The 27,938-nt window shown below is 44.8% G+C and overlaps 1 protein-coding gene across 1 annotated transcript in view; it reads left to right on the top strand.

Annotated features, from left to right (window-relative positions):
* DNAJC11 (DnaJ heat shock protein family (Hsp40) member C11) overlaps positions 1–27,938 on the top strand; it is a 595,493-nt gene that overhangs the window by 404,861 nt on the left and 162,694 nt on the right. Inside the window, exon 6 of the mRNA XM_085604469.1 lies at positions 18,202–18,324. Within this exon, the coding sequence (XP_085460595.1) occupies positions 18,202–18,324 (123 nt within the window). The remainder of the gene's footprint in view (positions 1–18,201; positions 18,325–27,938) is intronic.

Here is a 27,938-nt window from a genome sequence, read left to right as displayed (position 1 = left end):
ATTAAAGAAGGTTAAAATAGAGGTGAGTTCCTGGTTAAACAAAAAAACATATCTCTCTGGATGGTGGAAATATGCAGGTTAGGTGATTTGGGAAGAAGGGGGCCCCTACAAAGAACATGTACACTTGCTAGCTGTAGGGAAAATTACACTAGGTGTAAAGACAAATGCTAAATGCAAGTTATTCAATAATTATAGGTTATAGATTTCAGGCTAGACACACCAAAGATGATACATGAAACAAAGTGCATTAAGATGACTATGTTGTTAAATTGTGTAGGTTTATCAAAAACCCCTTTATTCAAATTATTAAATTGATTTTGTTGAGTACTAAAATACTTATTAATCAGTTTCAAAATATATTTTTATAAATGTTCTGATAAGCGTTAATACATAAAACATACCACAACATAATCACGTATCGATGAAAAAAAAAATGTACAAACATATCAAATACACCAAGACAATTAATTGACTTCATTGTGTGTTGAAAATACATATAGAACTAGCATTAAAAATGCAATAGGTCTCGCCTTTCATTAAGTTAAAGCCATTTGCTTTGCTATACAATACCATTAGCAAAGCAAATTGCTTTAACTTAATCAAAGGTAGGACCTATTGCTTTTTCAATGCTTGTTATTCCTCCTTTCCTGTGTCACAGCCCCCCATCCTCATCCCACCAACTTACACAAACTTCAATATGCACAGGGTCCATGCGTTAGCTTTCAGCACAGGGTCAACTGAGTGGTTCTCTTCCCCCACTAATTTGCCATGTCACTTCCCTTCTTTCCCTCAACTGACCTACATATGATTTCACTCACTCGGCGCCTCCTGCTTACACATACGCTTCAATACTTAATAGCGTGCACTTACTTTCTTTTTAAAACAAAACACTCCAGTGCAAATAAAAAACAGTGAAATATATAACCGCTATATCTCTAACTTTACAAATGGAAGACCTATTGCATTCCGAATGCTAGTTAAATTTCATGTGTTTTGTTTAATCGTGCATGCCCTAAGAATGTTTACTTTACAGTCTCATAATTAAAACATGTTCAGTATTATTTACAAGAAAATCATTGTTGTTACTCTTATCTTAAAAAACTAACAATGATTGACAAAGTCAATAGTCCTAGCTAGTTTTACGTGGATATCAGTTGTTGTGTTTTATATATATGGAAGCAATAACTGAATGCGCAGAGAGGTATCAAAACACCAGCCCTTGAGCAGAGACGTTTTAAGGCAAGGGCAAAAGGCAAATGCCCAGGGCCCTCACTTTACTCTGGACATGGTTTACAGTGCGCGCTTCTGTCACGGTGTGGCCTTCAATCGCAGACAAAGCTGCGAGCTGCATTTTAATTACAAAGGAGAACAAAGATGGCGTTGGCCTGTCCACATGGGCCGTGCTAAACGTGGACAAGGCAGGAACCAAAAAGCCCAATTGCTAATCATGCGCCATCGTTGAACATAAACGCTGCCGCTAATCAATTGAAAAGAAGGGCGTGGCTTAAAGTCAGCTTCCAAACTGTATCGATTCTAGGAGTGGGCGGAATTTGCGATGTCGCGCTACGCAAAGCTCCGCGAAATGGTAAAAAAATCTCTGCGAGCACGCAAAAGTCCTGCGAACACGTGGAATTGCTTGTTCTGCCCGTTCGCGATGCTTTTTTCCTGTTCGCGAACGCTGTTTGCGTGCTCGGGGATAAATGTCTTGCGAACACGCATTTTAAAAGCGCAAACAAGCAAAAAATTCAGCGAATCCACGGATCGTGGAATTTTTGGTTATTCCATGTTCTCCGCGGAACACGAAATTACCCAAATTCCGCGATCTGAGCGGAATTTACCGCCCAGGCCTAATCGATTCCAAAAGGCCTTCGCGTGGTGAGGGCAAGGCATGCGCGCTGCTTACGCCAGGCGAGACCTAAAAAGCAGCAGATGAGCTGTCAACTATTCGAAGGCTGGCGGTAGATTGAAGCTACGCGCGTTTCGGCTGGGGTTCCTTCATCAGCGGACCATCTCAACTTTTTCTGTGTCAAATACATAATAGACATGGACTAAGGATACATGTGCGCATAGATATTATCGTGGCCTGAAATAGAAACTCTTTTTGTGCGCTGTTAATGCTTCTTCAAAATATAAGCTACTTGTTCAGTGCAAATACTATAAGGGAAAATAATCATATATACAAATTTAAAATATTAAATAGATAAAAGCACATGCCTCGAAGATTTGTGTGCAATATGGCAGATACAACCACCCAACACCGTGCTGTAAAGATGCAGCTCCTTATATCCCCAAAGAGTGAAATATTTATGAGCAGTACACCTCAGTGCCAACATGTACAAGCCATATGTGGACCACTATTAGGGGCTGCACCCCTGCGGCCTTGTGATATGGCTTCCAATGAATAGAACTCCATAGCAATCGTGTGTGCAGTTTATGCTAGATTCAATGAAAGCAAAAGGTAAATTTACCTATTTTTATGCATAAGATATGGATTTAAGTAATGAAATAGAGATCAACGTTTCTTATGGTTCTTAACCGTTGGGAGGAGCCTTTGTTATCCGTGCAATAGAAAAGGAAAAAATGCAGTTTAGCCCAAATGGGACCTGTGCCGCTCTCTGTTTTTTTTTATCCAGTCACAAAAAGGTAGAGGATATGGTATACCTGTACTGAAGGGAAAAAGGAGATGCTTCGCTGGTGTATATACTTTATATATCGTCTGCTTCGTTATTTGTAGCCACTCTGCAGAAACAGATATATAATATACCTATATTGTCATAACTTTAAAAATGTGCACAATGCCAGTCTATTTGGGTCCATAATAATGCATTAGGAGTTACTGGTCAACCCCCTTTATGGAAGTTGTCTCAGGGGGATCCTTGAATAAAGTGCTCCGGCGTTAATTCTGTGTGGAGTCGGTTGCTACAGCAAAAACACAGCAATAAAGGGGTATAAAAAGGATCTATCTTGAGGAGCCCCTAGTTTATGCTAATGGTAATTAGCTATACTTGCAGAGAAATTTATATTTACAGGGCTCTAGAGACCATGCTGGAGATAAAATGAAGTAAAAGTCCAAACTTCTAAGATTCAACTAAAAATGCCTATAAAGATAAAGCAACACTAATAAGGGCTCGGAAAGCATGGGACATATTTTTACATACACTACATAATTGCAAAATTGAACTGATCACATGTTAACAGACCCGGGATATGAAGATCGATTAGCCTGGGTCTTAATGGAATGATACAGCGTTTCTGAGTACTACGATTAAGAGCCCTGATTCCTACCGTGCAATGCGCTGATACATAGCTTATAAATCTGAACAAATACTTACTCATGCTTAAACTGATGTGGGAAAAACGCCTCTCCTTTGTTGATCCGGGAAAGCTGACCCTCACATGTGACGCTATTTTATTGCAGAGTAAAAACGGAAGTTAACTGTGAAGGATTGTACAATTCATAAAGATAAAGGATGGACTAAAATAAAAACTGCCATATTGAAGTGGAGTAATTTTAGAAGTGTAATTTATTCCGTTATACTTTGCCAGTGACATTACGAAATGTGTCACCAGGGCTCTCACAAGTATGCTAGAGGCCCGTGAGAGAAAATATAGGTAATAAGATCATAGGCACGCTTTAATATATTTAGGTGGTTATTGCAAGTGCCAGGTGTGATTAAACGCAGCAATTAAAATATAGAAATTGGACTATTCTGCATAATGTGCGTTATACACAGATTAAGATTATTGTCTGGAAAGCAAGATTTTGGCATTTTTTATTTAGGGAGACACACGCGAGGTTGGTGGAAGGGCCTATTAGGAGGCTAAGGTGGTAGATGCCTGGGCCATTATCAATTTCTAGTTGTACGGTGGCTTCTGTAATTAAAAGCTAATAATTTAATCTTATTGCTTGTTACCAGGGCATTTCCTGGTTCAGACCGTTTTTAAAGGTGTCTAATGTAAAGATCCAATAGACCTCTCGTCGCTTTCTAATTACCTCATTATGCTGAACTGTTTTAGATTTAATTTCATCAATGATGAACCACTGAATATCATCCACTGTGTGGTTCTATGCAATGTAGTGTTGTACCATAGGGGCTGCCAATTTCTTAGTGCGGCTAGCTGAGCGATGCTCAGTTAAGCATGTGTTGAGGGTGCGTGCTGTCTCACCCACGTACCCTAATCCGCAAGGGCAGATTAGGAGATATATTATATTAATCATTGAGAAAATTCAGTCTGAACAAGGTCAGGATAATGAAGCAATTAGAAAGCGACAAGACCCTTAGCCTCCTAATAGGCCCTTCCACCAACCTCACGTGTGTCTCCCTAAATAAAAATGCCAAAATCTTGCTTTCCAGACAATAATCCTAATCTGTGTGTAACACACATTATGCAGAATAGTGCAATTTCTATATATTATTTCCTGCGTGTAATCACACCCGGCACTTGCAATAACCACCTTAATATGTTAAAGCGTGCCTATGATCTTATTACCTATATTTTCTCACGCGGGCCTCTAGCATACTTGTGAGATCCCTGGTGACACATTTCGTAATGTCACTGGTAAACTATAACTGAATAAATTACACTTCTAAAATGACTCCACTTCAATATGGCGGCTTATATTTTAGTCCATCCTTTAACTTTATGAATTGTACAATCCTTCGCAGAATTAACTTCCGTTTTTACTCTGCAAGCACGCCATAGGTCACGTAATCCCAGACGCATTTTTGATGTCCGCCGTGACGTATAAAATAGCGTCGCATGTGAGGGTCAACTTTCCCGGATCAACAAAGGAGAGGCGTTTTTTCGACATCCGTTTAAGTGCAAGTAAGTATTTGTTCTGATTTATACGCTATGTATCAGCACGTTGCATTATAGGAATCCGGGCTCTTACTCGTAATGCCTAGAAACACTGTATCACTCCATTAAGACCCAGGCTAATCGATCTTCACATCCTGGGTCTGTTAACATGCGATAGGTTCAATTTAATAATTATGTATTGTATGTAAAAATATGTCCCATGCTTTCTGAGCCTATATCAGCGCATTGCATGATAGGAATCAGGGCTCTTACACTTAGTAGTGCCCAGAAACGTTGTATCATTCCATTAGACCCAGTCTAATCAACCTTTACATCCCGGCAGCGACAGCTTCAATTTTGCAATTATGTTATGTATGTAAAAATATGTCCCATACTTTCCGAGCCCTTATTAGTGTTGCTTTATCTTTATAGGCATTTTCAGTTGAATGTTAGAAGTTTGGACTTTTACTCCATTTATCTCCAGCATGGGTCCTAGAGCCCTGTAAATATAAATTTCTCCGGAAGTACAGCTAATTAACATTAGCATAAACTAGGGGCTCCTCAAGATAGATCCTTTTTACACCCCTTTAGTGTTCTGTTTTTATGCAGTAGCAACCAACGCCCCACAGAATTAACCCCGGAGCACTTTATTCAAGGATCCCCTTTGAGACAATGTTTTTTATACTGACGTTACTGTCCACTTGATATTTACTGTAAGTACTTCCATACAGGGGGTTGACCTGCAACTCCTAATGCATTATTATGAGCCCAAATAGACTGGCATTGTGCATATTTTTATAGTTCTGAAAATATAGGTATATTATATATCGGTTTCTGCAGAGTGGCTACAAATAACGAAGCAGACGATATATAAAGTATATACACCCGCGAAGCATCTCCCTTTTAACTTCAGTACAGGTATACCATATCCTCTACCTTTTTGTGATTGGATAAAAATACAGACCGCGTCACCGGTCCCGTTTAGGCTAAACTGCATCTTTTTCCTTGTCTATTGCTCGGATAACACAGGCTCCTCCCGACGGTTAAGAACCGTAAGAAACGTTGATCTCAATTTCAGTCCCTAGATCCATATCTTATGCATAACAAGCATTTGCAATGCAATAGGTCTCGCATTTATAAGAGTTTAAGCTATTGGCATTGTAAAATTACAATGCCTTTTATTTATGCTTTGGTTTTAAAACAAATAAAAGGCATTGTCATTTACAATGTCAGTAGCATAAACTCGCATAAAAGCAGTGTGTGGAGTGCAGCAGTGTGCGGCGTGCAGCAGTGTGCGGCGTGCAGCAGTGTGTGGCGTGCAGCAGTGTGCGGCGTGCAGCAGTGTGTGGCGTGCAGCAGTGTGTGGCGTGCAGCAGTGTGTGGCGTGCAGCAGTGTGCGGCGTGCAGCAGTGTGCGGCGTGCAGCAGTGTGCGGCGTGCAGCAGTGTGTGGCGTGCAGCAGTGTATGGCGTGCAGCAGTGTGCGGCGTGCAGCAGTGTGTGGCATGCAGCTGTGTTTCGTGTAGCAGTGTGAGGCATGCAGCACTGTGTGGCGTGCAGCGGCGTGCAGCAGTGTGCAGCGTGCAGCAGTGTGCGGCATGCAGCAGTGTGCTGCGTGCAGCAGTGTCGTGCAGCATGCAGCAGTGAGTAATGCAGCAGTGTGCAGCAGTGTGTGGCGTGCAGCAGTGTGTGGCGTGCAGCAGTGTGTGGCGTGCAGCAGTGTGTGGCATGCAGCAGTGTGTGGCGTGCAGCAGTGTTTCAGGTAGCATTGTGCGGCGTGCAGCAGTGTGTGGCATGCAGCAGTTTGTGGCGTGCAGCAGTGTGTGGCGTGCAGCAGTGTGTGGCGTGCAGCAGTGTGTGGCGTGCAGCAGTGTGCGGCGTGCAGCAGTGTGCGGCGTGCAGCAGTGTGCGGCGTGCAGCAGTGTGCGGCGTGCAGCAGTGAGCGGCGTGCAGCAGTGAGCGGCGTGCAGCAGTGAGCGGCGTGCAGCAGTGAGCGGCGTGCAGCAGTGTGAAGCGTGCAGCAGTGTGTGGCGTGCAGCAGTGTGTGGCGTGCAGCAGTGTGTGGCGTGCAGCAGTGTGTGGTACTGCAAATATGTTCTTGCTAGTCTGGGAAGCAGTTATCCGATGGGCATCTGACTACTAAACAGAATAAATATGCAACACAAACACGAATGTTAAATGACAATTTACAAACGGAAGCACGGTGCAGACAAATTATGTATAATGCAGACTGGCTAGTCATGTCTTCCTTCCCCTACATGTCATATGGTCCCCAAAAGCAGGTCGTGGTTGGAATTAGCAATTATTTATCAGTCAGGCTGTGTGCACCTCTGAGCTCCGTGCCTGCTTAGCTGGCCTGGCTGCTGCAGCTCTGCCGCTCCCTGTGTGCCCATGGGCTGTCCCTGCCTCGTGGCAATACACGGCAGGCAGAAATCAGAGGACCGCAAAAGTAAAAGCGGCCCGCGTGCAAATCATTCGGCTAATTGATTAAAAATAAGCACACCGAGACAGGAGGGCACACGCACGGCTCTCTGTCCCCGGAAGTCCCCCTCGTATGGTGCTGCCTCACTGCTGTTGCAGCGGGGAGGAGGGACAGTAACGTCGGCGTGAAAGCAGCGTGATTTTAATAGAGGCCCAATCAGAGAGCCGACTGGAGCGTGTAAACAGTGTGACTGATAAGAAATGTAGTCACGTGCAGAGACGCCGTAGACTTGGTGTCCCAAGAGCATGTCCAAACCAGGCGGGAGTTTATCAGCAGGCTGCAGCAGCTTCATAAACACTGGACAAATAAAATAGCTTGCGGGTACAGTGTGATTAAAGACAAGATGTCAGTCAATTGTCAGAAAGACGAGTGTAAATAAAACATTTATGGTTTTGCAGGGGAGGAGCGGAGCGGATGGAGCTTTGTGGGTACACGGGTGGGAAGGCAGGCGCTGTGGGTTTAAAGTTAAGTTGATGGGCATTGCTGAAGCGTGCTGCTGGTGTTGTGTTGCCAGGGGGCCATGGGCGGCGGTTATGACAGAGTTTGCCTTGTGGCCTTGTTTGCGCCATGAAGGAATAAAGCAGCTGTAGCGCGTCTGCTCCTGGCATGGGGGAGTTGTGTGTGTGTGTGGGGGGGGGTTCTGTGCCAGGGCAGCTGCTTTAAGAGGTGTGGGCTTGGTTTCGCTGGAGACGCATGGGGAGTATCGTAGCATGCCTGGAGTGCGGTTGCCATGGTAGGACGTGGCTGGTGTTGAGTTAATGGCCATTTGCGAAGCGTGAAAGGGCATGTTGCAGGAAGGCCACGGGTCACATGATGTTTTCGCTCCACCAGCTGTGGATAAGTCCATTGTGTTCGAGCTGCAATAAAAACCAGAACAAGCGGCGCGAAACTGAAAGTGATCGCAATCGCGATAAAACATCAGAGCGGCCGCGAAAGTGAAAGACTAAGAGTGCTTTCAGGCTGCCAAATGGTGCGCGCGCCCGGCACACATGCACAGTAGTTGGCGGCCTGAAAGCACTCGTTTGCACTTCCAAAAGTGCTTACTATAAGTCTCGCCAGAGCAGCGCTAAAGCGCTGTCTCAGGCGAGACCTAAAAATAGATAAATTTACCTTTTGCTTTCATTGAGTCTAGCATGAACTGCACACGGGCTTGCTATGGAATTCTATTCATTGGAAGCCATATCACAAGGGTACAGCACCTAATAGTGGTCCACATATGGCTTGTACATATTGGCCCTGAGGTCACTGCTCATAAACATTTCACTCTTTGGGGATATAAAGAGCTGTATCTTTACAGCACGGTGTTGGGTGGTTGTATCTGCCATATTGCACACAAATCTTTGAGGCATGTGCTTATATCTATTCAATATTTAAAATCTGTATATATGATTATTTCCCTTAAAGTATTTGCACTGAACAAGTAGCTTATATTTTGAAGAAGCATTAACTGCTCACAAAAGCGTTTCTATTTCAGGCCACGATAATATATTTGTGCACATGTATCCTTAGTCCATGTCTATTATGTATTTGACACAGAGAAAGTTGAGACGGTCCCCTGATGAATGCACCCTAGCCGAAATGTGCGTAGCTTCCATCTACCGCCAGCCTTCATATTGTCTACAGCTCATCTGCTCCTTTTTCTATTTGTATGTTCAACGCACGATGAGGTCAATTAATTGTCTCTGTGTATTTTATATGTTTGTACATATGTTTTTTATGGATATGTGATTATGTTGCAGTATGTTTTATGTATTAACACTTATCAGAAAATTTATAAAAATATATTTTGAAACTGATTAATAAGTATTTCAGTACTCAACAAAATCAATTTAATAATTTGAATAAAGGGTTTTTTGATAAAACTGCACAATTTGACAACATAGTCATGTGTATATATTTATCTTAATGCACTTTGTTTCATGTATCATATCTCTGGTGTGTAGCCTGAAATCTATAACCTATAATTATTGAGGAACTTGCATTTAGCATTTGTCTTTCCCCCTAATATGCAGGTTAGGTTACAGGGACGTTATAGTTGGCAAATAACATTAAAATAACCTTAGAAATTCACTGAAAAAACCAAAGGGTATAAGGTCGTTATAGTTATGAAATAGAATTGAAAAAACCCTTAGAAATTCACTGAAAAAAAACAAAGGTTACAGGGACATTATAGTTAGACTCAGATATCACTTGTGCAAAACCAGTAAAATTCCGCAGTTATAGTTACCTGAGCTAACTATAACTTACGCCCCCCCCCCCCCCAATGCACTGCTTATGGCCTCACATATTACATCACTTGTGACATGGTCAGTGGCATAACTGATGACATCACCTGGCCTAGAGGGTCAGGGTATTCCTACCCTGCCCCCTCTTGCTTTATTTGTCTTTTTTTTTTAAGCTCTGCTGAGTCAGAGTCCCAAAATGGTTGTTAACACTTCATGGTTAAAGTGTTGGCAGCTAATCAGATCTCAGCACAAGATCTGTTGGATTCACTGAGGGTCCGTGTCCCTATATATACAAATTTGTTTTTCCTATTACTTAACAGATTTGCTCCAAATCATAAATAGCACTCTTTCTGGACCAAGAACTAGCTTTCTGCTAATTTGTTGTAGTTACGGTCAGCAGTTCGGGCTGTATTCGTGTCTAAAATCTCTATGGGAATTAACATGAGATGCATTTGTTTTTACCCCCCGTTTTCTCAGCCCCCGCTTGACAGGTCACCTCAAAACTTTCCATGTGCAACTAGAAACAGTAGAGCACTTTTTGTTTTCATTTCATGAAGATTTGTCAAACGGCACAAAAATGATAGGCAAGTCAAAAAAATGTTTTTCCTATGAAAACTAGGCCGCCCTAACTATAATTACCTACTGGTGGGCAGCCAGGAGATAGATATATTAAAAAACCAAAAGTTACAGGGGCGTTATAGTTAGGAAATAGATTTTGAAAAACCTTAAACATTCACTGGAAAAAACAAAGGTTTACAGGGACTTTATAGTTAGGCTGAGATTTCCCTTGTACAAAACCTGTCAAGTTCAGCAGTTATAGTTACCTGAGCTAGCTATAACTTACGCCCCCGAAATGCACTGCTTATGACCTCACATATATCACTCATAACATGGTCTCAGCCTAACTATAACGTCCTTGTAACCTTTTTTTTTTTTCAGTGAATTTCTAAGGTTTTTTAAATTCTATTTCCTAACTATAACGTCTCTTTAACCCGTGAGGTTTTTTAAGTGAATTTCTATGGTTTTGTAACTGCAAGTCGAATTGGCAGAGTGGTGAAGAAAGTGTGCAGGGCCTCCGACCTGCTCTCAGGAATCCTGCTGTGTCGTAATTACTGGAGGCAACTGGAGGACTTCTTGGCCCCCAAGAACCCTCAGCATCCAAGAGGAATTCATCCTTCAACCAGCAGTGAGCAATAAGGTGGGTTCTCTGAATGGTGGAGAAAGTTGGCATGGTCTCCAAAGACCTCTCATCAGTTCCGCTGTGTGGTATTTACTGCAGGTAACAGGATGGCTTGTTGGACCCCTAGGACCATAAGTACACAAGGAAACTTCATACCCCAACCAGCAGTGCGCCATGAGCTGCGTTTGCTAAGTGGTGGAGAAAGGGGGTGGAGCCTCTGGTGACCTCTCAACAGTCACGCTGTGTGGGACTTACTGGAGTTAATAGGAGGGGTAGTTGGCCCCCAAAGACCAACTGCAGCCAAGGGGACTAAATCACCCAACCAGTTGTGCGCCTGGAAGCGCGTTTTCAGAGTGGTAGTGGAAGGGGGCAGGGCTTCCGGCGACATGCCAGTCATTTTTGTAACTTATGTTTTTTTTGTGTCAGGGGAGGGTGCCGCATGGACCCCCTTCCCTGGGCAGTTTTCTGCCCCAATGACCCCATCCACCTGGGCCAGGATTTTTTTCAATGGGGGACTGCCCGTCTCGCTTCCCAGGCCAATTTCAGCTCCGGGGACCCCATCTCCCAGGGCCCCCCTTTTAAAATATTTTTTGTTTTTTAATTTAACACTAAGGGAGTGGGGCCAAGTGACTCCCCTCCTGGGCTGATTTTGGCTCTGGGGACCCCATCCCCCAGGCCCGACCTAAAATGTAAGTGCCCTGCTCCCATTCAGGCCACCCACTCCCCACACATGAGGACCGCGGGGAGCCTGAAGGCCCGCAGTCCTTGCCGTCTCCCCTCCTCCCGAGGGAGCCGGCATTGTTTTTACAGAGAGGGAGCTGCTTAAATGCAGCTACCTCTCTGTAAAAGCAATTGTGCTCCGCTTCTAGCAAGCAAGAGCATTTTTTATGATTTTGTTTGCTAGCAGTGGAGCACAGTTTGCGAAGGCTTGAAGGGACGGTAAAGCTCTCACCAAGAATTTGCCCCAGGGAGGTTGTGGTCCCCAGGGCAGTGGGTAGGCCATATGGGCCTCCCCCGTATTTTTTGTTATAGAATACCCAGGGAGGTGGTGGTCCCCGGGGCATCAATGAGCCCCAGGAGACCGCACTTCGTTTAAAAAAAATATTTTGCCGGGATTCGCAGATCCAGCACGATTACCGCAGTAATTTTAGCAAAAAATGCTTTTGGGGCCCTGCTGGGTACTTGTGGAACCTCCTCAAGAGGCTTAGGGGTTCAGGTTGTTTCTACCCTGTCCTCTTTTCTTTTTCTATGTTTTTTTCTGTGACTGTTCAACCCAGTCACTAGCTGGCTGCCAACATTCCTGGTTTGAAGAGTTGGCAGTCAATCACATCTCAGCATAAGATCAGGAGGGGTTTGCGGATCCTCCGTGTTCTTAGCTATACAACTAGAAATGTATTTAAATAACTTCAACTACTGAATGGATTTACACCAGATAACAAAAAGGATGTTCCCTGAATCAACATGTACCTTCCTGCAAATTTGGTGTAATTATGTTCAGCAGTTCAGGCTGTAGCCGTGTCTAAAGTTCCTATGGAAATAAACGTAGGGGAAATGTGTTTTGGGAGCCCCCTTTTTCTCTGTCCCACTTTACGGATCACCCCAAAACTTTAAAGACAGCAGCTGAATTGAGCTTTGAACTAGTATTGAAAAAAGTTGTGATGATTCATCAAATGACGCCAAAGTTGTTGTCCAAACAAAAAAAGCTCTTCATATGGAAACTACATCATAACTGTCGCCAGTAGGTATTATGTATATATACATATTTATATTAAAGCTCCAGTTTTGCCCAAGCAATGAGCTGCACTCCATACAGGCGAAAGGTAACAAGCCTTTATTCAGGGTATAAACATGCAGGTGGCTGCTGAAAACAATTGACAGCCGTTCCTCAGCATAGCCTGACGCGTTTCGAAAGTCCTTCTTTCTTTTTCAAAGGCTGCATGTGGAACAGGTTACAAGTAGTTCAGGACTTCTTTCCCATTTTATACGGCAGTAACCTGTTACCTTTCGCCTGTATGGAGTGCAGCTCATTGCTTGGGCAAAACTGGAGCTTTAATATGAGGCGGCAGCCCTGCCGCCGAGCGTGCACCACCCCACGATGTGAGGGGGCCATGTGGCATTGGATATACCGAGCCGCTTTGATGGAATACCGGCGTGGGATGAAAACATGCGCTGACTGCAGAGGCCCATTTGTGGGCTTGTAAATATCATGGACAGTAAATAGTGCTACCATCTGTGGACTTGAATTACTGGGACTACTATTCCCATAAGGCTCTGCAAGGTCATTTGACTGGCCCATCTGGGGGCGTGGAATTCTGTCGTATAAAATGGGAAAGAAGTCCTGAACTGCTTGTAACCTGTTCCACATGATCAGATTTGAGCGCATGGACTGTCGGTTCCTCGGAGGATCAGCATCCCTATATATAAAATTTGGATTTCGGTTAATAGCTCCACAACTACTGAACGGATTTACACGGCACTTCCCTGGACCAACATCTACCTTCCTGCCAAATTTGGTGCAATTCTGACCAGTGGTTTGTGCTGGAGATATGTCTAATGGTCCTATGGAAATTAACATTGGAAACGCACTTTTTTTGACCCCTCCTCTTTTTCTCGGCTCTCGTTTGACGGATCACTCCAAAACATTCCATGCACCCCAAGAATCACCGGGGCACTTTTTTCAGAACATTTTGTGATGATTCGTCAAACGACGCCAAAGATATAGCAAGTAAAAAAACGATTTTTCTATGGAAAGTAGGTCCTAACTATAACTACCTACTGGTGACTGCCAGCAAAATATATATATATATATATATATATATATATATATATATATATATATATATATATATATATATATATATATATATATATATATATATATATATATATATATATATATATATATATATATATATCCTACTGGCGGTCGTTATAGTTAGGACGTAGTTTCCATAGGAAAAGCGTTTTTTGATTTGCCAATATCTTTGGTGGTGTTTGACAAATCTTGGTGACATTTTTAAAACTAATGGTCAGGTCAGCTGCTGTGTTGAGAGTTTTGGGGTGATTCGTCAAGCGGGGCCAAGAACAAGGGAAGATCACACAACTCCTTTTCTCCATGTTCATTTCCGTAGGAAACTTTAGACACTGCTACTGCCCGACTGCTGAACGGAATTACACCAAATTTGGCAAAAAGGTAGCTCTTGGTTCTGAAAGCACTCTCTTTGCTAAATGATGTAAATCAGTTTAGTAATTCCTGAGAAATTTAAAGATTTCTCAGATATACAACTGTGGCCGCGGTGGATCTGCAAGCCCTACCGATCTCGTGCCTGAGATCTGATTGTCTGCCAACACTTCAAACCAGGAAGTGTTGGCAGCCATCTTGTGACTCGGTTGAACCGAGTCACAAGAAAAAAGGTTAAAAAACTTTCAAAATTAAGAAAAGGGGGCAAGGTAGAAACACTCTGACCCCCCCCTAGGCCTGCTCAGGGGGGCCAGAAAAAGCATTTTTTGTAAAAAAAAATAAAATTGTTTGGATTCGCGTTGGATCCGCACATCCAGCCGAATTTGTTTTTAAAAACGAAGAATGGTCTCCTGCACTTTGTTTCCTTCAGACCCCAGCTGGGTCAGGTTCCAGGGGCAATTGACTTACTAATGCGGGGGCCGCGCGGGCCCCCGCAGCCCCAGGGACTGCCACCTCCCCGGGGCTATTCACATTAAAATGTGGGAGGGGGGCATGCACCCCTCCACTGCCCTGGGGACCACCACCTCCCAGTGCTATATTTGTAATAGAATGTGTGGGGGGGCTTCAGCCCCCCCACACACAGCCCTGGGGTCCGCCACCTCCCCGGGGCTATTTACATTAAAATGTGGGGGGGCCATGCGCTGCTCCAGGGACCATCACCTCCCCGGGGCTACATTACAACATGCGTGGGAGGGCTGCTGACCCCTACGCAGCCCTGGGGATCGCCACCTCCCGTGGGCACAAATTAAGTAAAGAAGTGGGGTCCATTGTGGACCTCCGGCCCCAGGGACCACCACCTCCCTGGGGCTACAAAGTAGATGCTTCCTCCTGCCAAGCCATAGCAAACTCTGCTTCACTTCATGCAAGCAAGAGCAGGGAAAATGCTCTCACTTCCATAAAGCAAAGCAGAATTGTTTTTGGGCAGAGGGAGCTGCATATTAGCAGCTCTTTCTGTCCAAAAGCAATGCTGTCTCCAGGTATCAGTAATGTCACTGACCATGTCATGAGTGATGTAATATGTGACATCATAGGCAGTGCATTGCTAGGGCGCGAGTTATAGTTAGCTCAGCTAACTATAACAGCTGAATTTCTCTGGTTTTGTACAGGTGAAATTTCAGCCTAACTATAACGTTCCTGTAACCTATCAGCAAGGGTTAAATCCAGGATTGTTCGAGTTGTGTTTTTTGAGGAAAACGGGTAATGCTGTTTCGGCTTCTTTTGTGAGGCATGGCATTGGGTCCTTAAGAGTATTTCCCTTATAACGTATTTCTACTAAAAATAGTTACAGCTCTTAGAGATTTTTACAAGATATGGAAAGTAGAACATTTCTTTACAGGATGATGCCCACCGATCATTAAACCATTTTCACTGTGTTGCAAGTGACATTGGGTAACCGTGGCGCCAACCTGCGTCTCCAGTGAAATGTATTTGCATGAACAAAGCCGAAAATCCTACACCCCGCCTGCCCTATGTACCCACGCTTGAGAAGGCGTAAGATTTTCAGATACCTAGAATTTCAACTAAAGCCAGGACACAAGTGGAAGGAACACGTGGATAGACAGCGCCTACCTTTTTTTTTCTCACAAGGTGGACACCGTCTACCCACCCAAGAGGTTCAGCCCCACAGAAATCTGCTAAACTTCTCCTGGTGTAATTTTCAGACACCGTGACACGCTCAACAGCGCCTGCACCTAGTCTGCTTTCATTCTGCTTATTTTATAAGCCAAGGGGGCTTATAAAATAAGATTCCAGCTGGGCCCATAAGAAAGGCCAAAGTTAAAGGGCCTTCATGCATATTTTGTTGAAGTATCCTGGCTGGGAGCTACTGGGAGTCTCACGCCTAAATTCAATGGAGGGGAAACCAAGGCAAACGGCATATCACTTCACAGGTATTTAACAGAAGCATGCTTTTGACTTTGTTCACTCCCTGTATATGATATATGCATGCGCTGTTAGAATGTCAGTTGTGTTGATCCGTTTCAGTATTTACATAAATAACAATTTTAATTCCACTATTTTGTTTTATTTCTTTCATAGCGCTATAGTGCTACTCATCCCACTACATGGTGTCTGAGCGCTTTACATCACACATAATACATTGACAATCAATAATATATGTGTAAAGTAATGTAACAGGTGTGTTACATAAGACAGTGAGGGCTACAAGGTGTAGGAGCCACATGTCCTTGATAGCCTACTGTGCTATAACAGAAGGGTTACCGTTTATGAATTTCAAGTAATAAAAGGATCTGTTTGTTAAAAGGAGTAACCCACTTATCCATTTACATAAAATAAACACATTTCATCTGTTACAAAATGTGCTTTGTAGTAGACATATTAACCCTCAATGCTACTTTTCTTTCAAAGTTTTGTGTATTGTAAAAATAAATCAAAGAAAATTGTGGTGACAATAGGCAGGCAGTCACTGCCTCCCAATATTGCTGGAGCATCGGGCAGCCCTATATCATGTGGACAAATGTACCCTCCTGACCACATTTCCTGGGATACTACGTTCTCTGCTTTACCAATTTTAACCATTGTTGTATATGCATAGTAGCATCAATGAAAGATTTTTAATTGCACTAGGCGAAATTGTGAGCGTATGGCCAGCCAGAGCCTTAGGCCACTCGTCATCCTCTAGGCTCTCAAGGTCTCGCTCACAGCTCTCTCGCAAACGGGACAAGGTATCAGGAGTGTTATGAAGCAATTTACTGTAGGTAAGAGAGATGGCCTTTCTAGGCATTTATTCATCTAGCAATCTGCCTTCAATTAGGGAGGATTCAGGGAGGTCCTCATCCCTTAGTAACACCTTTTGTAGGGCATGATGTATTTCTGAATAGCGTTGGGTCTCAGTAGTAGACATTTGGTATTCACTCGACAGCTGTACAAATGGAAGTCTTTCTCCCTGCTTCCACAGTTTGCCACTTTGGACAGACCAATTTAAATTCCATTTATCAAAGCCCCTTTGTGTAGGCAGGGTGCCCAAATTTACAGTGTCCCACAAGGGAGTGGCTAGTGTAATCTTGTCCCTCCAACCCATAGTATTTATGACGTGCCGGAGGACTGGGAAAGGGTGTAGTGTATGGTTCCCCATAGATGGCTCCAAGATAGCCCTCAGGTTGCATGTTCCTCCTATCCTGTTTGCTGGTTCATCCTCCAGGAGATGGACTCCATGATTAATAGTGATAAGTTGTGCAGCACAGTAATACTTTTTTAAGTCGGGAAGAGTTATTCCACCATCAGGCCAGCCCCTTGCAAGTTTCTGAAGGGCTGTTAGAAGGGGGCCTCCATCCCAGACAAGTGTACAGGTTTTGCCATCTATTGCTTGGGAGCCTTTATGCTAATTTGATTCAAAACGGGGATAAAACAAACACAAACCTGTCCAGCAAATAATTATCTTACCATTATTATGAATCCCCGAGATTTACTTGGCACACAGATCTCTGCAGCAGGTGCCTTACCCCATAAGATATTTTAAAATGTAGACTTTGCGACCAATTAAGCAGATCAGATGTGCTTACAGTGTCTCCTTATTGCCAATTTCTTTGCAGCAGGATTTTAAAAAAGAAACGTATAAGTTGCGGCCCAGATTTTGCATCGGGGTTGCATCTCTTTTTAGGCACAACCCTGACGCATTTGTTAAATATTGGAATGCTCTCAAATGTACGCATGATAGACCTGGTAAACATATGTGTGAGGTCTTAAGATCTGAGGTCGTTTCTTGTGAGGTCATGGGTTGCGCTGCCACTACCTGTGATGCCACGTGCGATGATGTCACGCGCCGTGATGTCATGCGCCGTGATGTCATTTTCTTACTGCCTAAGTTGGTTAGTCCCCCCACTTCTTCTTTTAAGACTTCCCCTCTGACTAAAGCAATATCTCCACGTGATGTGGAGAGCCACCAGTAGATACCGAACTCGCAAGGACAAGCGCACGAACGCTAGTAGCAAACGCCCTACTCCAAAGCAAAACCGAGGCATTGAACCGAATGATGCTAACAAAACTGCCATTTCTATCTTTCCAAACCGATCTCCGTCCAGCAATTGTGGGATGTTTACATGTTGTTTTTCGATTCCTTTAGTGTGGGCCAGTTGCTCTGAAATGCATGCTTTCATAGCTGCTGGCCAAGTTTCACTCCTGACGTGTGTCTGACTCTGCCCCGGCGCGACCTTCCTGGTGTGAATTCTTCCCATTCCTTTGCACCCCGGCCTCCCGCTCCCCGGCTCCCTGCATGGCGGCCGTTTGTAATCAGTAACCTTGCTTCTGTCTCCACAGGCACCCTTGACGGCTTCAGACACCGCCATCCTCTCCGGCAGCCTGTCCACGCAGAATGGGAACGGAGGAGGATCGATTAACTTGGCGCTCCGGCGCGTGACCTCTGCGAAGGGCTGGGGAGAGGTAAGCGCATGAACGACCACCGTAACTAACCACGAAAGCGCCCGCCATCCATCTCGCCGCCTCGAGATCCTGTGGGGGAGCGCCTTGGAGCAGACGTATTGCTTAATTTGTGGCGGTGGTTGCCGGTGAGCCTACCCGGACTCATTTTGGGGCCGCCCCCTATCTTACTTTTCATCATCAGGCTTTATCACAGAGCAAGGCTGTGAAAAACTCCCCAGGAGGTAAGAAGGAAGTTCCGAAATCTGGGGGGGAAACGTGACAAACGTAGAAAGCAGGAACGTGCAAGCGTGAGGTCAAGGGGCACGGAGTTTCTTTCTGGTGGTCTACTTAAGGGCTCGCAGCTTTCGTCGACATTAAGTAGCGCAGGCCACGGGCTTCTGGGCAGACCCACTTATTATTTAGCAAATTAATCACTGGAGCATACAGGACGGTAAATTGCCAGATGCCTGGCTTTGGGTCAGCTCGAGGCCCGAGTTCCAAACCAAAACAATCTGAGCTTCCACGTGGCTTCTGGTTGTCACCCACCCTATAACTGTATGCTCCACGAATGAAAAACAGAGTAGTGAACTGTGTTGTAAAAAGGGCGAGAGATAGAGATACCCACCCACTGGTTGAATTGTACAGTGTGGTACTTGAAATCCCGGCCTCCACGCCCAAACTGTGTGATCGAGGCAAATACTTTTTCACGGTGACTCCTTTTTATGACATTTGAGGGAGCTTTCAAATACGCACGTTCAGAATGTGCGGTGTACAAACCACCTCTTGTGTTGTGTTTAACATAATGACACCCCCGCCCCCTCTTATAATAACAATCTGTACCACATATACGGTACACAAGACAGCTGACTTGACGCTTGTTTCACTAATGCCAATGTCAAAATAGTGGGGCGGTTGCTGGTGTGTTGTTAAGTTCTGTTTAAAAGCTATCACTTTAATAAATATTTCTCAATGCAGTGATTTAATCTGATGTAAAAAGGAGTTCATGTTCAAGAAATACATTTTTTTGAACCGTATGTAAAAGAAATACATTTTTTAAAATTTCAAAGACTTTGTCATAATACATTTTTAGAAAATACTTTATCGTATTTTCACATGTTTGTTGCATGATTTACATGCCTTTTGTTTCCGGGATCGGGTTGCGCGCGGGCTCTTAGAGCCAAGCTAGCCCCTTGGCTCGGCCCTCCCTGATAATTTGTTGGCTCACCCACCCCTAGCACAAACCTTGTGGAGGGTCGTAGGGGGCGGGGGCATGGAAGATCCTGGGTGAAGGGTTAACAAGAGACAGAGAGTCAAGGCTGCCACCTTTTCTCAGAGAAAAATGTTAGCAATTTTTTCACGTTTCGGTTTTAGAAAGAGCCAAGAGAAATTACTTTCATATAATTTGAATAATATTTTCCTGTATTGGCTCTGCCTCTGTTTGTTTTGAAATTAATTTAGTTTTAGCTTGGACAGTAGTGAGGACATTTTGTTGTGATTTCATTTTTTATTTGTTAGAACTCGTAAGCAAAAATGATTGACTTTTACTCTTTTATTCCAAGTTTTTAAAATTTCTTTGACATGAAAATATGGCCCATCCCGCCACTATAAATTCTTGGCAGAAGATGCTCTTTAATGGTTTTTTGTTTATACGGCGACTACATATATACCTATGTATATATACACATACATACATACGCACACGGATAAAAACAAAAGTTAAAGTGATGTTATAGTTGGATGAAATGTTTAATAACAATGTAACATTTTAAACTCTAAAAACCACAGAAATTCACCACTTAGTTATCTCAAGCAACTAACTTGTGCCCTAAGGTACCTATAACGTGCGTCCTCTCCATGCACAGTTTTCTCATCAATAATTCAATTGCAAATATTTCAGTGATATTATCAATGAAGTTATAGAATATGTCATGAGTGTTGCAATATGTGGGGTAATTAGTACTGCATGGCATTGGCACAGGTTATAGTTACCTTAGGTTATGAGTTATAATTACTTGAAATTACTATAACTGGTGAATTTCTTTGGCTTTTAAAGTTTGAAACATTACACTGTTGCTGAACATTTCACCTAACTAACATTACTTTAACTTTTGGTTTTTTTCCAGTGAATTTTTACTTTTTTTTTTTTTACTTCAAGTAATATTTTATTACCAACCGTAAATCCAACCCCCATGCAGACCGGCCCTGTTGCTAGATTCCCCCCATAGGCAGCCAACCCAACGCTGTGCGGGGCCTTCGGTCTAATAAGGCACTCGTGACCCCATCCCCCAGGTTCTATGTATTTTAAAGGGGAAGGGGGCAATGTGGCCATCCCTTCCCGAATCATATTAGTCCCTGGGGACCCCATCTCTCAGGGCTGTTTTTTTAACAAAAGGGATTGGGGGGCCGCTTGGCCCCCCTCCCTGAGCCTCATCAGGCCCTGGGAACCCCATACCCCAGGGATGAATCTCTTGTAAAGGGGATGTTGCCCCCCTCCCTGAGCCTAGTATGACCTCTGGCACCCCATTCCCAGGACCCGTTTATTTCAAGGTGGGTACCCTGGTGTCTATGCAGGGCACCCACCATATACATGTTTGGGGCCGCAGAAGGAGCCCCAGGTCCCCTCAGCCAGAGTCAGCTCCCCACATGGTGCGGGAGCTGGGATATCGTGATCTGTTTCCCTGTACGCGTCAGTGCGGGCAGGGACACAGATCTCAAATTTGCTCCTAGCCCGTGGGCGCAGTTTTAAAGCTCCTGCCCACTGGGAGCAGACTTTGTTTACTCCCATTTGCCGGGAGTTTTAACCCCTTGTGTGCCCATGACGAGTCCAGCTCGTCATGAACCCCGCACGCTAATGTAACGGCCGGCACAGGGCGGGGAAAGGGCGTGGCACACAAGGGGTTAAAAAGGCTCCCACCAGACGGGAGCAAACATAAGTTTCCATTCCCAAGCCAGTGCAGGCAGGGAAACCACTGTGTCCCGAGGTCGGGCTCCTCAGGACACAGTATATGAGCTTGCCCTGGAGAACAGGGTCCCTCTGGGGATTAATGGCCCCAGAAACCTCATCCCTTGCACCATTAATGGCTCAGGGAGGTGTGCTGTGCAGCCCCACCCCTTTTGATTAATAGCCCTGGGGGATGAGGTCCCCAGGGACTTTTAAAGGCATGGGGAGGGGGGCTGTGCAGCCCCCTCCCCTTTAAAATATTCTTTATGCCCAGAGGGATCGGGTCTCCGGGGTCGAATACAGCCTGGGAGCAAAGACTCGTGCACTCTCCCCTTAAAATATACTTTTCGCCCATGGGAATAGAGTGCCCGGGGCAAAACATGGCCCGGGGAGGTGGGCCATGCACCCCCTTCCTAAATTATTTCGGTTGGGCCCTGCAAGGGGGGGGGGGGGTGGATTCAATTAAAAAAAAAAATTAAATTCAGTGTTTGTAAAATGCAAACAATTACCAGAAGGCTTCAAGGAGCTGGGGACTGTCGGGAAGATTAAGCAAGCTATTGCCCAGAGTCACATGGTGCTGGGCTGACCTGCCGCCGGCGCTGGGGATCGAACCGTGAACCCCCGTGTTCCGGCGTCATCTTCAAAACTACTGCACAAATTTACACCAAATCACAAAAAGCACGATTTGCTGTTGTTACTGAGGTTATTAATGAAAGTATGAAGGACTCTTTTGAAGCTTCCACTAATATTTCCCATAATATTGTGTTATGCAGTGCTTTCATAATTCTAGTTAAAGCCAGCCCTACTTTTAAAGCAAGTAATGTCAACTAAAGTAGAAGAGCTTGGGCATCCCAAAATGTTTTAACAATATAGTTACATCCCCTTTTCAGTGTTTAAACCAGTCACTGTTGCATCGAGTACTTCTATGAATCTGTTTGAAATGAAAGGCTTTGATATATTTTGCCTTTTATTTCCCCTTTGAATTTTGTTTTGACTTTCTGCCTTTATACATTCAATGTGTAGGTGGTACTGAATTTGCTACAGGAGCAACATCTGCCACTTCCAGAAACATACTGACGATGTCAAAGTATATAAGCACTGACGAAGCAAATCGATCGGGTGTCTGCTGCCAGCTTTTGGCTTTGGCAATTGTTGTGTTGCTATGGTTTTTCCAAAACGGTACTGTCAGGGTAGCTGGTGGGTGCTCATTAATCTTATTTAAAAATAAAATTGTTGCAGAAAATATTTTTTTGTTTTTTGTTTTCCAAAAGCACACACTGCCACAGTCGTCCCCTGGCTCTTACGAGGACTTCTTTGTGTGTGGGTGTGTTTCTTGTAAAAGGGCGAAGTGCTGTCACTCATAGTGAAGTTAGCCAGTGGCTGAAATGAGTGGACTTACTGCTCCATGCTGTATGCTGTTGTGGGAGGAAAGAAACGTGAATGACCCAATAACAGACCAGTGAATGAAAAGGGCTAGCTGAAAGCCCCTAGAAATAAGTATATTTTGCATATAATTTTAGTGAAATTAAAAGGTCTTGGCTAATGCAAGGCCTAAGAAGAACAGTTTATATTAGGAAAATCTCCTTTTCACTCTCTGCCTTGGGACTACCCAGCTGAGGTTTGTACCACCTTGTGGGATGAACCCCGTCGTGTTCAGTTATCTGTGAACCGTAACCTCGGCTAGTGAATCACTTGAGCTGGCTCAGTGCGACATTCTTCTCCATGCCCTTCATTGCACCTTTTGGACCCTCATTTCTCACCTCTTCCGTATGTGCTTTAATCACCATCCAATGGCGCAGAAGTGTGGCATCATTCATGAATGGCACTTGACTCCATGTCTGTCAAAAGTGCTGGAATAAAAATGTTCGTAGCATGTGTGGCTGAAGAAACATATGCTTGGCATACTGCAACCATCTAGAGTTGGGCTTGAACATTTGCAGGTTTCATTTTCTTCAAAGAAGTCTTTCAAGTCACAAGGTATTCTGTGACTCCTCATTTAGTGGACAATTCACATGGGCACTGACTTCTTCTTATATTGTTTTTTCCCCTCCATTGGGTTTGGACATCTACCAGCAGAGTTTTGAGATTCGCCATGTCTTGCACATTTTCCAGGTTCACTTGTTCATGTTCAACGCCCCCCAGCGCAATTTTCATCAGACACCCTCCAAAGGCACATCCAACAATCCAGTCCCCACACATTAGGGACCTCGCCCGTTGGGGGCAACGTCCCTCCACTTCAACCTTCGATGCTAGTGGATGCAAATCATAAATGGGTGATGGAACAAACGCCCTTCTAAAAACTGCATTTGCTAGCACAGGAAAGATCTGTGTTCCGATTGTCAAGACAACTTCAAAGTGTGCCTTTCTCTTGACTACCATGATGTCTGCTACAAGTCCTACCCTGTCGCTTTGGGCTCCAGGAAGACCTTCGGGTTCCAAAAGAGGAATTGGACGCTCCCCAAGATGTACCAACACTCATCCCCTCGGTGCAAACGAAGGAGACAATTGTGGCTCCTTCGGCCTCCCCCAAGGACAAGCCATGTCCAGGTCGTAGTCCATCTACTGTGGCGCCTCCGAACACGAGGATAATGAGTGCGCCATGCTTGCTACCAAGACAATCAGCCCTGAACCGAGGTCACACCCAGAGACCTAGGGTTATAAGTGCATGGTTCTGACACTCAATCCACGCCTAACAAAAGGCCTCCTGCTGAGATAGAGTACCATTCCTGCTACAGTCTGGTATCGAGCCCTCTGCACAAAAGACTGCTACCTTCAGGGCCTCCACTGTCTTCATGCTCCCGTCTGCACAGTAAGAAGGCTTCGGTTCTCATGAGAAACCCACCCAAGAGCAGCAACCCTTCCCAGCCATCAAGCCCTACACGGCCCAAGGGCACTGACTAGTCGCGCCCACACTCGCCGGTGCCGAATGTACCATCAAAGCCTGCACCGTCAACAGTCGAATCTGAGGACTCAGTGATACATCCTCTAGGATCTCCAAGTAGAGCTTGAAGCCAGGCTGAAGCACCTCTTCAGTCACTCTCATCTCCAGGTAAGCCAGCTCCAAAGAAGCCAACAGAGACTTTGCCTCACAAGAGGAGACTTTCCTTCAAGGAGAACCCACACCGAAAGTCCCTCTGGAACCAGTATCAAAGAGTCATAGAGACAGGGGCACTAGCCTTCTACCACCATCTTCTCCAGCTTCAAAAACACCTCTACCATTCTGTACTACCACGCTCGTGCACACCACTCTTTCTGCTTCCTCTAGACTTACTTTAGGCCTCCCCACGCACCTTTTCGGGTCCTGGCAGCTCCTTTGATCCTGCCGATCCCTATGTCCAGCCCATCAAGCCAGGGCCCACAGATCACTTCTGTGGCGACTAGGTCATCGACCCCACTAGGTGACCCAGATCTGGACCACTATCCTGTCAGTGCATCTCCACTGGACGATACCACAGACTGTTATGACATTATTCAATGGGCCACGACCTTTCATAATGTGGACGTACACGTCCTCCACAAGAAAAACAAGGAGGCACTATCCAAAAGGGAGTGGACTTTCAGTTCCTGCCTATGTCCAAGGGCATGCTTAAATCTGCACTGAGACTTTTAATTAGCGCAAGCATTTGAGTGTAGTAACATCCAAAGTAGAGAAGAAATACAAACTCGCACCCAGCAACATTGTCTAAGTCAATGGTAATTTTCTCCCTGAATCTTGTGGTCCATACTGCCAGCAAAAGGGCCCCGCTCAGACTATAGGCTGCAGCCCGCTGCCTGACAGGGAGAGCAAGCAGATGGATGTTGTGGGCCAACAGGTGGCTATTGGGGGAGTTACCCATTGCCATATAGTCAACTCAGTCAGGCACCTCTCCTATTATGACAGGTCCCAATGGGAGGAGATGCGGAAGCTTAAAAAAACACCTTCCAGAGGAGTTCAGGAGAGGGAGGATGGCAAGTGCCAACATTCACTGTGTGCTTGATGCTGCAGACATAGTCTTGCGAGGCATAAACCCTGGTGTTCTCCACAGACACCACACATTGCTCCACAGCTCGGGTTTAAACCCGAGGTCCTGCCGCTTCTCCTGAACTTTCCATTCAATTTGGGGACCCCTCCTTTAGTCTGGGGATAATGGAAAAAAATCGAGGAGGACACAGATTTGTAAAATCTAGGAGTGCCCAACAAATACCACTTATCTAGATCAGCTGCAGCAGTCCTTTTAACAGCAGATGGGTAGGGGTTACAACAGAGGTGCCGATAGGAGTAACAGCAACAAGGATAGGGGTAGAAGTGCTCCAGTAAGTTTAAGGGGCCTCTGCCTTCTAACAATAACTTAACCAGCCATCCCCCTTCATCACACATCACCTGTCACAGGAAGCAAGATTTCCTTTCCCAGTGGGAGGAAATCGTGTCAGATCAGTGGGTCTTAGCAATGGTATGCAAAGGCACAGCCTCTCTCAACATTCCATCCCCCACTCACACACAGACTCAGCAGAAAGCATATTTCCCTCCTGGAAACACTTGTGAAACACTCATTCACATGGGGTAGTAGATAGCGTGCTACCTCAACACCAGTGCAAGAGTGTCTACTCTCTATTTCCTCATTCTGAAGAAAGATTGCTTCTGTAAGCAAATCCTGGACCTCATGTTCCTCAACAAATTCTTTCTTTTCTAGCATTTTCATATGAAAAACATCGTCATCGTCATTCCTTTTCTCCAACATGGCAACTACATGATAGCGTTAAACATCAAGGATACTTACTTTTATATAACGATCCAGCACCACAGCAGCTGCTGCTCTTTTTCAGCCCAATTGCAAACTTAAGTTACGTCAGTGGTTTGCCTCCTAAGAATCATGGACTCCTGCATTGCCCTGGTACCCCACACCAGGCTGCTCATGCAGCTGATACAAGATTGCCTCTTGGCGTAATGGACACAAGCGGATGGTCCCTGGGTGCATTTAATGTTGGTAAAAGCCAGTGCCCATCACTCTCTGCAGTGTTGGAATGGCAACATTCAGTTGCGGACCCAGGCATTTCTGTCCCACAGATAATCACCATCACCAATGCTTCTCTCACAGACTGGGGGGCATGTCTCAACAATAAGACTGTAAAGGAAATGTGGCACCCTCAATACCAGGGGCACCACACAAACTACCTTGAGATGATGTCTAGTTCTCAAAACCTTCTTTCAGATAATTTGAGGAACAGTAGTTTTCATCAAAACCGTCTACATGACCACCATGTAGTACCTCCAGAAACAAGATAGCACACACTCCCTCGCTGTCAACACTAGAGCATTAAATTTGGCAATAGGCCATCTGCCACCACGTAACCTCATGGTGGAGTACCTTACAGGGGTGAAGAACAATTTTGTTGACTTGCTTAGCAGGACTCGTAAAGTACACTAGTGGAAATTCTACCTACAAGTCCTACTCTATTTTCGATAGTGGGCCACGTCACAGACAGACTTGTATGCTAACACCGAAGATGCAGAATGCATAAAGTTTGCCTTCATGTAGCCACAGTCCGTGGTCAATGCACTACGGACCAACTGGTCAAGGATCTTTGCTTGCCAACACTTCCCTCTAGCCCCTTCCATACATACATACATGGTGAAGAAGATGTAGTAAACTTCCCTCACACTCACCTTGGTGGCCCCAATGTGTGCCTGACACCCTTGTACTTGATGCTCCGCAAGATGTCCATCAACCCCACGAGAAGGTCCTATCCAGGCCAGGCTTGTTCTCCTGCAGATCAGGCACCCAGACGGCTCAACCTGGAAATTTAGCGCCTGAAGTTCTAGAATTTGGCTAACTTAATCTCCCGCAGGAGAACATAATTGTCCTGCACAAAGCCTTCAGGCCTACCACAAAGGCCTCTATGCTGCAAAGTAGAAATGGTTTGACCACTATTGCATTCCCAAGCTCCTTGACCTTCTAAATCCCAGCGTCAAGGGCATCATTTGCCATCTGTTGCACCTACAGAAGTTCAGGCCTCTCCCAAACACCAATATAGCTTCATCTAGCCGCTATTGCAGCCTACATGCTAAACTGGGAACCTTCTTCCTTGTTTAGGATTTCAGTATTCAAGGCATTCATGTAAGGCCGCATAAAGTTCATACCTGCGAGTGTCTTCACCCCATGTGGAATCTTAATGTAGTCCTCACCAGTCTCAAGGATCCGTCCTTTGAAATCTGGTACTCTTGCCCTTTAGGGTTCCTTTCTTGAAAACTGGCTTTTCTGGTAGCCGTAACCTCCCCCAGATATATTAGTGAGTTACAGGTGCTTACACTGCAAGACCCTTTCATTTAGTTTCACAGGGACAGGGTTGTTCTCAGAACAAATCCAAAGCACCTCCCCAACGTGTTATCCCCTTTCCATCCCATTATAAACCTAGAGTTTCCAGTCTTCTTTCCACAGCCATAGTTGGTAGTGGACAGAGCTCTTTACACCTTAGATGTTAAGTGGGCTTTCATGTAATCTACTGACCGGACCAAGTCTTTCAAAACTTCATAAAGGACATCCCATCTCTAAGGCTGGCACAGCTTCTAGATAGTAAAGTGCATCCAGACCTGCTATCTCTCAGCTAAAAGAGTCCTACCTGTTACCCCCACGGCACACTGTACCCATATAAAAAGGGGGCTACCATGGCTTTCTTTGGTTATATCCTGCTGGCCAAGCTAAGCAAAGAGGCCATT

The sequence above is a fragment of the Triturus cristatus genome, chromosome 1_2 (assembly GCF_964204655.1).
Source record: "Triturus cristatus chromosome 1_2, aTriCri1.1, whole genome shotgun sequence".
Lineage (NCBI taxonomy): Eukaryota > Metazoa > Chordata > Amphibia > Caudata > Salamandridae > Triturus > Triturus cristatus.
The sequence above is the reverse complement of the archived record's forward strand: the minus strand, read 5'-3'. Positions and strand labels throughout refer to the sequence as shown.